At 47.1% G+C, this 11,009-nt stretch overlaps 1 protein-coding gene across 2 annotated transcripts in view; it reads right to left on the bottom strand.

Moving 5' to 3' along the window:
* LOC135903724 (uncharacterized) overlaps positions 1-11,009 on the bottom strand; it is a 188,516-nt gene that overhangs the window by 36,326 nt on the left and 141,181 nt on the right. For both annotated transcript variants that reach the window (XM_065434112.2, XM_065434111.2), the window contains one exon: positions 3,052-3,117. In XM_065434112.2, the coding sequence (XP_065290184.2) occupies positions 3,052-3,117 (66 nt within the window). The remainder of the gene's footprint in view (positions 1-3,051; positions 3,118-11,009) is intronic.

An 11,009-nucleotide genomic window follows, 5' to 3' on the forward strand; every position in this document is an offset into this window, starting at 1 on the left:
TCCTTTAGTATTGCTTTCGTCACCGAAGTTACTGCATTTAACAACGCACGGGACAAAGTTTCACTAGCCCTTTGGGCAACTTAAAGAACGGTTCCCTGTTGAGCATTTCTGACAGAAGGGAAGGGGGGATGGAAACGATGGCTGCACAGTCGCAAATATCAAGGTGATACACTCCTCGGTTGCGTTCAACTTCCTGCCGTGCAGGCCGGCATCGAACACGAGGTTTTTCTGCATTCTAACGCCGAAGTTTCGGCGCCCCTTAGGCTAGCCATACCCTGCGCAGCAATGTGGTGCAGTCTGTTGCGATTTAGGAAGAGCTCGCGGCAGGGCAATCATGCATCTCGCGGCGACAACAACCGCGGCAGGGCCTTAATTGCGCTGGCATAGCGGTAGGTCTGGGCAAAATGGCGCCGCCATTGTTGGCAGACCGTGAGCGAGTGTGCGCGTGCGTGTTTGTGGGTTTCGCTAATGGCGCTGTGGCGCGCGGCCCATTTAGCGACCCGCCTCAGTGCCGCCGAGAACAGATCTATAGGGGGGCCGAAACGTCGGCACAGAAAACGGAACGCAGCGGGAAAGAATACAATAGCGAAGGGTGGCCTGGCACGTTGTAGGGAAACTGAAACGGGACACTATCTGGTTGTTTGTGCTGTTGAGTTGAAGTATATATATATATATATATATATATATATATATATATATATATATATATATATATCCATGATAAAAAAATATGGTAATAAAAAAAGAGGTTAAAACAGTGCAAAAAACGACGACGCACAGAAGCAGAAACACATACCACAGGCATTGACTGGCAAGTGAATGTTTATTGGGGTGGAACAATATAAGGAAGGAAGGGGGGGGGGAGCAACCGACACGTGATCAGCAAGCCTTGGTCGCATAGTAAAGTGATACGTGCTTATCGCGCGACCACGGCTTGGTGATCACGTGTCGGTTGTTTTCCCGCCCCCCGTGTTGCTTATATTGTTCCACCACAATAAACCTTGAATTGCCAGTCAGCAGCGCCTATGGTGTGTGTGTCTTCTCACGTACGTCGACGTTTTTTCCGCTGTTTTAACCTCCTTCGTTCTTAATCTTAGTTCTTGGTTGCTTAACCAACTGGCCCAGCGTTGCGCATTTCTGCAATATATACACAACGTGACGCCTTTATACGGATATCTGTTAATGCCTTTAGTTACTGCTTTGTCTCGGAGTGAAGATATACGGCTCAGAGCTAAGAAAATTTGGGCCAGACATGAGCGGAGAAAGTTCCGGGGTCCCGTCGGCTATATATACGGGGTGTCCCAGCTAACTTTAGCCAGAGTTTAAAAATATGCGACCGCCACGTAGTTGGACAGAACCAAGGTAATGTTGTTTTCCGTCGCTTGGAGGTATTCAGATTATTTGTCTCATTCCGCCTAGTTAGATGAGTAGTAATAATCAGTTAATCCAACTTCTCAAGTGTTATGATTAGATGAAAAGTGTCAATGAGACAATTGTAAAGCGACACGAATGATGATGATGATGATGATGATGATGATGATGATGATGATGATGATGATGATGATGATGATGATGATGATGATCTCCCAATACAGATTCCTGTTGCTCAATACGTGCTACATAAAAGTGTTTTTTCGAGCGTGAAAGCAGTCCGCAAATGCGCGCAAAATTGGCCGGTCGAAGCACCTTGCGTGTATTCGCGGGCTTCTTTCACGCTCTGAAAAACACTTTTACGCAGCACGTATTGAGGAACAGCATGCACCGAAGGTTCGGTGTACAGATGCCACTAGAATGCGGCCGATAAGGCAGGGATTCGAACCTGCGGTTTCATCCTGTGCCGTGGTTAACGCAGCACTATAAATACACCACTGTGCCATTTTAGTAGACAACCGGTTATCTCCGTTGCGCATTATACGACCTGCCCAACTCCGCCTCTCCACATTTTTCTTTTAATTTCACTAGAATATCACCTGGGTTCGCTATAGACTATACCAGTGTCTTTTTTTTTCAAATCCGCATTGTCGTTTTTGTTTACTCCTGTACACGTCGATAATGATATTTTCCGTTGCATCAAACGTCGCGCGGTTCCTAGCTACTTCTCAAACTGTTGACGACTCTATACGCGCAGTGACCTCATTGTAGTTTCTTGTGAATAGTGCTACTTGGGTGACGTAATTTTTGCCTCATGGTAACGCCATGATGACTTCGTCGTGTCACTGACAATCTGCGTGCTTTGGTGCGTTGTTCTTTTTTTCATTAGTTTGTTATCATGATACGCTTTCCTCGTGACTTTTTATGCACTTTGCTTCGAACTATTTCGACATGAACAGAGAGTACACTCGCGATTGTGACAGATTTCATGCGGCGACTCTCCATTAACAATGATTTGCATAAACTTGCAGCTTTATGCCAAGTTCTTGCTATGTTTGTAGAGTGCATGTAGTGTGTTTACTTTATAAGCGATGACCAATTTCATTTTTTCAATATATTTATATTGTACTCGCCTCCAGTGCTTTTTGTGTTGTTGAGCTACGATTCTGGGATAGCGGGCTCTTAAGTAGCCAGACTTCACTGTTGCAGTTCGTAAACAACAAACAGCAACAACAACACATTACAAACGGTACCTCGGAAAGCTTACGACATAAGCGGGATATAGTGCACATCAAAATAACTCTAAGTCAGCTAAGCGCCCATAAAATCTGCTGCTGAGAACCGAGGCCACAGTTAAAGGCACAAAGGGAACAAACAGCTCCACCTCAAGAAAACGAATTTTTTTTTCTTTTTTCCCCTCTTCTTCTTTCTCCTTTTATTCCCTTTACCCCTTTCCCCAGCACAGGGTAGCCAGCCGGTACTTACACTGGCTAACCTCCCTGTCTTTCCTCTCCTTTGTCTCCTCCTCTCCTCAAGAAAACGAAACTACACACAAGATCGGGCCTTTACCGCGAGTGGAAGCGATACATGTGAAGTGACACATCTGAATCGTCCGTGCACAAATGCAATGATTCGTGTTGATCGCTGTAGCGGAAAGAGGGAAACAGGTGGCGTACTTACCACGTTTGCGTGCCTATACCTCCACTCGCAGTCCTTGATGACGCGGCCCTTGGGTCCAATAGGAACCTGCGAGTGCGGAGAAGAGGCTTGAACAAAAGCAGTCAACATCTACTAGCTGCGGAAGCGCGCAAACTAGAGCTTGACCTTCTGCAAGGTGTTGCCTTTCCCGCAAAACAACAACAATAACAGAACGAAAAAAAGGAGATAGAAAAAAACAGAAAAGGGTGCCCTTAGTTTATTTAAACGCTTCTTCTACGATAATGATTACGTAGTTAAAAGGCAAACGATGCTTCGCAAATCAAGGTCAAAATGAAGGCTATATATTTGTATACATGAGACAGATACAGTGGGAAGGTGTTATCGGTTTGCTGTTCATTGACTTCTTGGTCTTAATTACAATGGAAATGCTGGCCGCAACATCTCCCGACGTTCTGCAATCGCATATTCAGAGATGGTGAAGCGATAACGAAGTGGGTTGGAAGAGCAAGATTATCAAAAAAATATAATCTACAATTAACACATCTTTAAAATAAGAACCGTACGCGGTGCTCATGCAACTTATTCCTTACGACACGAGATGTAGCAACGCTAAGTCAATGAGATTTGCATCACATTCGGCCCAGCACTAACACTCGCAGAACATTTTCTCCTGTAGCTTAAGCGATTGGTGCAGCAATTATTGTGATGTGCTGTGGCCTTCTCGAAATCAACAAAACAAGTCATCAATCAATTAGGGGGTGCACAATCACGAACGAAACTTCTGAAAATGTTCATTGATAGTAAAATGTCAACTGGCGTATGGGGTACCAGATATCTCTTTTTCGTTAGATGCACCTGCCTGGTAATCAAGATATGTGATTGCTCATTCCAATATCCATCTGCATGAAAATGCCCCGTTGTAGCAGGGGAAAGAACAAACAGAAAAACTAGACCTTGTTGACCAACTCACATGACTAGCACCACTTATCCGGCTGCAATCATGCTAATCTCTCCAACACGGCATTTCTTTGTTCATCGAGCATCGGTACCGTCAGTAATAAACGTCATTTTGTTTCGTAACTTTGATCTCAACAATGCACACTTTCAACAGTCAGGGAGACAAAAACGTTAGCGGTCATATGGCGATCCACATCTGCTTTGATCGCTTATATCTTATATTTTCTGCTATCTGGTTTGATATCTTCTTCTTTAGTCACGTGGACTTCAAATGTCGGTGTTTGATTTTACCTGTTAGGAATGCGTTCATAATATGCGCAATCTAGCACTTAGCGAAATTTCATACCTATTGGTGATACCCGTCGCACCACAAGGTACAACCAACAGGATGCCTTCTGAAATTTACTTCAGGAAGAAAGCAGAGGACGATCAATTGAGAAAGAAAAAAGGAGGGGGAGCGGGGGAGAACGTAAAATAAAGAAGTAAGAAAGAACGCCGATCAATTTAGACCAGTGGCGCCTCATAAGCCTTTAGGACTCCTCGGAGAGGTTGGCCTACTGACAGTGAGCGCTGCGTTTTGCCCGTCAGTCATCCAGGCCATTCGCCAACATCCTACACGGCGGCAAACGCCGCCGGCCGCGGCTGCACTACTTTCGAAAACCGCAAGCCTCGTTGTTATTGCCCACCGTCAATCGGCGGTTCCCGCTTAGTGCTGTCAGTGGAGCCAGGCACTCGCAAATTATCGCCGCCGTAATGCGTCACAGGAGCCCGCCAGGTCGCGCTTGCGCGCGCTTCGATTGTAATTGACGTCAAACGTGTGTGCGACTGTAATTGACGTGCCGGCTCGGAACTGCGCGCGGGCTCTCTCGCCTCTGACTGACACATTGCAAAGACCTTTGGAAATGGGACGGCCGCGCGAATTGACGCTATAGGTCATGCACCATGCACTCAAAGTGTTGTTTCGCGGTTGTGCGCGGTTCGCAATTTTTTCGTTTCGTTTATTGACACGAGTAAACGCCGAGAGACGTTGGCATACAAGATGGGGTACCGGTTGTTGAGTATAGTGAGAGCGCAGCATTATCACGTTCCGTTATATACGTTTTTGCTGTCGTTGTTTAAGAACAGCACACCGATGGGAAAGCATATAGGCGACGTTAGAGCAGGCTACTCCAATACACAGTCGAGATATACGCACACATATTCACAAACGCACAAATATACGTAGTCTAAAAGAAATAACTGCAAACAAGAGAAAAAACTGTGCACTGTGCAATAAAAACACTGCTGTAAGCATAACACACGAATGTCGTTTTCAAGTAACCCGGGCCACGTGTTCGCGTGACCGCCCAAGCGAGAAATAAAAGTAGTCCATCCATTAAACATTCCATTCATGTAGAGTTAATAAAAAATCTGCAATTAACATAGCATTAATCATACTGCTGTCTGCCACAAAATACCGTAGGGTTGTCAAGGCACCCCTCTCTTTAGCAGGGCATGACCATGGGCCAATACTTTTGTAATGGAGAATTCACCACTGTGCAAGTGGATCAACTTATCTCGAAAATGAATTCACTGTTCGTCATGCCGCGGGCAGAATAACAACAAGTTCCTCACACAGGCGTCTGGAGTGTCGCAGCAGGCGTAGCTAAGGGTTCTTTTTGTTTGTTTGTTTGTTTGTTTGTTTGTTTGTTTGCTTGCTTTTTTGTTTGTTTGGCGTTAAAAAGCGAGGTGTGCAGGCCACGTCCAGTGGTAAACGGTGCAGAATGGTATCTAATGTACGGTCAATATTTATGTTCACAGCAAACCGTAGAGTATGGTCGACTCTATACAGCAAATTTTGCTCCTTGAAGCCCATATCTTCAGATAGCGTCCAACCAAGGCTTACGTATAACGCTTCTGGCTTGATTGGAAGTGTTGCAGATGAGTCATCACATTCGAGGATTGAGCACCAGTCGCCAGCCGGTTGGCTGCCTCATTTCCAGTCGTACCAATACGACTGGGAATCTTCTGAAAGTGAAATCTATGCCAAGCGATGACCAATGTCTTTGCGACCGCGTACGGTTGTGAGACGGAATCGGCATAAAAGCAATATTTAATTCATGAGCTCCTGAGGAAACATTCTGGTATAGGGCACCTCGACAGCTCCGTTTCTCTATGGCATATATAGGAAGAAAATAAATAAATAATAATAAAATAAAACAATAGCTTAACAGTGCTATAACGAAACTAATAAGCATAACATCACTGTAATGGAGAGTTTCCTGGACTTCGGTCAGAGCCGCAAACTAAATGGCATTCAGAGTTCCTAGTCCTCACCTACTGGTGCAAAGAGTCCTCTACGTATACTAAATTCACGCACGGTCCAAACGTACAGTACAGCTCACTTCTAGCCCCGTCCACAATACAAAGCATAAGGGCGTCATTTAACGCATGATTGTACAGGACTACATATCGCAAGCGTTTAGCTACTCCTGCGTCTACATTTAAAAAAAAGAAATAAAAACGTTTGTTAAAGGGTATGCTCGCCTTTCTCCGCACATGAATTGTTGACCACAGTGCAAGTAATTTTTGCATTGTAAATAAGATTACAAACAAACCTAACACACAACACTTTGGCGTAGTTATCGGGCAAAGCTTATGCGCGAAACCAACGTAAACTTAGAGCATCCCGTCAACTCGCCGCTACGCGTTATCAGTCAGATAGAAAATTATTTTATGTCTTGTTTGAACCAACCCACTTTTAAGCTCCATTTTAAGGCTAAGCATGCCCAGGCAGCACCCTCAACAGGCGGTGGCGCCTAAAACATGGCGTCTATGACGTCGTTTCCGTCCTCTGAATCGATTTCGCTGTATGCGATCAGCAAAAGCATATTCTTCGAGTTCTGGCTCTGTTATCCAGAGAAAGTCGTTACTGGGGCGTGGATTCGGCCGCTTGTTTACCGACTAGATAAATCGTCCCTTTACAAACGCGACAACGCGTGCTGAGTGTCCAGAGCTCTCATGGAGCTGTCGATCGGACCATCGAGCGCCTGCATAATAAATTCGACGTTTACTATAGGACGCCGAAATTAAATTTCGCCAGTCCGTGATCGTAGAGAAGGGATCATGTACTACGTCCGAATCTCGGAAACATTATTCACCGTTCTCTGGGAACTTGCCACAAGACCCCATTCCACAATCTACCTGGCCACTGAATACATCATAGGAAATGAATGGCCTCGATGACGCAGCGACTTGTTGCACTTATGAGGGAGGGCAACCTGTTTCAAGCCTATATAATATACACTAGACAAAACTGTAAATGAAGTTGCCAGGCAACTTGGCTCAACTTGGCTAGAAACTACGTACAAAATAGGATGTTGTTAGAAAACTGTGCGCACTATATACACGTGTGTACAGAATTTTGCAATCCAGGAGTGCGCCAGTGCGGCACAGGTCGAAAGGGCAAAGGCTGACGGTGCGTGCGATTTGCTTCGGCGGTCTGGCATGGGAGTGCGACAGTAGACGAGGTCTTGGTGGCACATGATTAACGGATCGGGTCGTGGCGACTCCGATGCAGCAGAAGGCACAAGAAGCATGACGGTCGCACTGTGTGCAGCTGTCGCAGGCTTACAGTAAGGCCATTCAGACCTGTTTGTTGAACCTGTGGAGATGAGAACGCGTCCCACATCTACTCCAATGGGGCGTAATTATTTGACGAACGGATAGAGTTCTTAATCGGTGAAAGTACACCTGGCTGCTCCTGTCTATGCACTCTTATCAATACGCGTCTCACGCTACGGACAATACAAACAGGCCACCGTGTGGGAGTAGGTCCTGCGACAGTATCCCACCACCAATGCAAGCGACACAAAGTGATCGGGCCTCGATGAACGGCTGACCGTACATTAACGACGACGAAATACCAGTGTTGCAAAGGCTACCTAGCAAACAAAGCGAAAGCATTCACCGCGCGGTGGCAATTAAAGATCAGACAATGACAACGCGCAACCCCGAAGCGTTGAAACACGGCCGCCAGCGGATGGGTTAGCCCCGTCTCGGGTTGCACCCGCATACGCATAATTTACAATTATCGGCAATTAGCTCCCTGTCTCACAGCAGAGGACGCAAGGTTATGCCCGCGACGACCCACATCGAGGCGTTGGAACGCAGTCGAACAACTTTTACCCTACCGGGTCGCACGGCGGCGGCTCCTGCGTCGTTCCGGTGGATGCTAATTATTCTCCGCCCGCTTGAGCCTGACGTCTCACATTGAAGCTCCGCGGGGAGGTTTAGCACATGCCGGCAGCTTAACGTTGTATACGCTCGGTCAGTCAAGTTCACTGCAGTGCTGTCACAGCTTGAAAGAACCTGTGGCTCCGTGTAGTCAGCACAAAGAAAGAGAGATAGGAACACTGCACACTTTAATCACTCGAGTCGTAAACTTGAGGGTCGTGGACACAAACCGCACACAACACAAGAGTGCGACCGGGTCACGGACTAATACCAAATTTCAAGGAAATGCTTTTGTTACACTGGGAGACATCGTAGCGTAAGTGGATGCAGCCTTGTGGCAGTTTATCCGAGCTGGCTTGCCTTTTCGAAACGTCACTTAAATCCCGAGAAGCACGAGGCACTGTATGCGTCCATGAGCCTTTGAATAGACGCCTCAAGTCGATTACTTTGTGCATTCAAAATACCCCCTCCCCCCAATCACACTTTTTCTGTTTTGCCTACGCTCAACTACTGTGCTGCACGTATATAAGGACGTATAGAGACAGATAGGGGGAGAGGGAAGAAACGAGTCTTTCGTGAGCCGTGCGGAGTCATAGCCAAGTCACAAAAGGGTCGTCACGACGAAGGCGCCACATACAAAGCGTGGCTGGCGATTACCCCGGCAGCTAGCTTACTCGCGGTACTTGTAACGGGAACGCGAGACTCGATGCCACACTTGGCGTTGAATGAGTCAAGGCTGCTACGGATGAGCTAGCCCGTCGCTTGCTTTCGCCGGCTTGTTGCATAGCAAATCGATCTCTCATATCGGTGCCGCAGCCAGGGTGTGGTTCTCGTAGACATTATTCTCAGAAAGACAGCCGACGTTCAGCAGAGAAAGAACACCAGATTTGCGTACGAAACTATTCGCATATGCTGCTTGGAGTTTGACGTTGTTTCCTTCCTTGAAAAGGGGGGGGGGGGGCGAAAGTGTCGTGAATGCTATGCAAGGGCGTCGTACGTGCGAGCTTCGCACAAGGGAAAGGGATCTTGAGGTAGGAGTTATTTGGTTGCTACTAAAGTGTCTGGCAAGTGTTTCTGCCGACGATCTTACGCGGCATTCTATGAGGGACAATCATGCACGCCCCTCTCCCCTCCTTTCTTTATCCGTTCGTCGCTGTCCCTGTAGCCCGCGTATTCTACCATACAAAGAGAGCAAGTAAAAAAAAAACACGAACGCGCGACCTTTATATATGAAACGGAATCAGGACAGCCATTCTTAAAACGTGCCTAAGAAAAGACCATTCAGCGCTACGGCAGCACGAGGTTTTCTGGACGGAGTTCTGCGCATATGCCGCTCGACGTAAAAGTATTCGTGCGCATCCTGGAAAATGAGATGAAATATGCGAATAAATGAAAGCCAAGTTTTATGTAGTGCTTTGCATACATGACAAAGGCAGGAGGGCCGAAAACCAAATCAGCGACCTACATGTTAGTGACGTCACCAGCATATCCAATCGTACCGGAAAAGGAGTAGCGACTTTGTACGGAACGACCAGGACGTTTCTTGAACTAAGTCACTACGTATAAGTGCTTCTGGAAGATTGATCATTGTTATATTTCTCGGGAAAGAAACACAAGGAAAGTTACGGAAACTTCTTTCATGTAGTTATGGAAGCTTCTCGCATTTTCGCATTTTTCGAACTTTGGAGAAAAGTGCGACTCATTAAATGAGTTCCCCAGCAGAGGGTGCATCAATCAAGAGAACCGGCACACTTGCCCCCCCCCCCCCCTCCCCCAAACGTATTCCTCTCAAAGGGTAGCAACCGTTGGTGTTCAACAGGCTGTGACGTTATTGCCGGTTGATCGCTTCCTGGACAGCGAACGATGGGGACGACGGAAAGCAAGCGAACAAAAACGAAATTGTAGGGATCCACCTGAAGGTCGACAAGAACACGAGGCCGCTAGCGTTGCGAATCGGTTCCAGTGGCATCAACGCTCGAGTGGATGCAGATTCTGCCCGTTCGCCGAATACATTCCCGCAAAACTACTCTGTCATGGCGCCTCGGACCTGCTCTGCGCGTGAAAGAAACATGAGACGAATGGCAACGAGCTTCCTCCATGTGAAACCTGCAGCTTCGACACCGAGGGGACGCAAGGAAAAAAAATAAATTTGGCTCACTCCAGGAGAGAACAGGTAAACAAGGAAAAGAAGAACGGATACGCCCTTCTTTTTTCTTGTCGGCGACAGCGCCCGCTCGTTCAAGCTTTGCGATAGAACGCGGGGATTATAACTGCAGTGTCTGCGAGACCACCTTTCCCCGTACACTGCTGCGGGTTTCCTGTGCGCCCCTGCTGTTCCATCTCACGTAGACGACAAGCGAGACGTCCAAAGTGTGTCCCTCGGCAAGAGTACGTACAGAAGCGGCAGCAATTAGGTAAAAACTCCCAAGGAATAGCTTCTGCACCGGTTTCTCGTGGAATCGTTCACGTTAGGTCCTGGTGCTCTCCGTTGAAGATATTCGCACAGCGAAGTTTTCATCTTTTGGCAGTTCAGTATTCTACTTGCCGAATCCCAGATCTGAAGGGCCTGTCGACAAGCTTCTTGTGGACGAGTGCGCTGCATCTCCTATCGTCTGTGAGCAGGCCGTCGAAAAAGACGTGTTTGCGACGCCTTGACAACAACACCTGTGGCTCATTGAGTTGGCAATCCCATGCCTTGAAAGGTCTTAGGCCCGCCACCAGGTTTCTTGGGAAGGAGCACGTTACACTTGCTATCGTCCTTCTGCGGCTGTAGGATACCTTTAAACAACCGGTGTTATAATTGATAC

This window comes from Dermacentor albipictus, chromosome 9, assembly GCF_038994185.2.
Source record: "Dermacentor albipictus isolate Rhodes 1998 colony chromosome 9, USDA_Dalb.pri_finalv2, whole genome shotgun sequence".
NCBI classification, from domain to species: Eukaryota; Metazoa; Arthropoda; class Arachnida; order Ixodida; family Ixodidae; genus Dermacentor; species Dermacentor albipictus.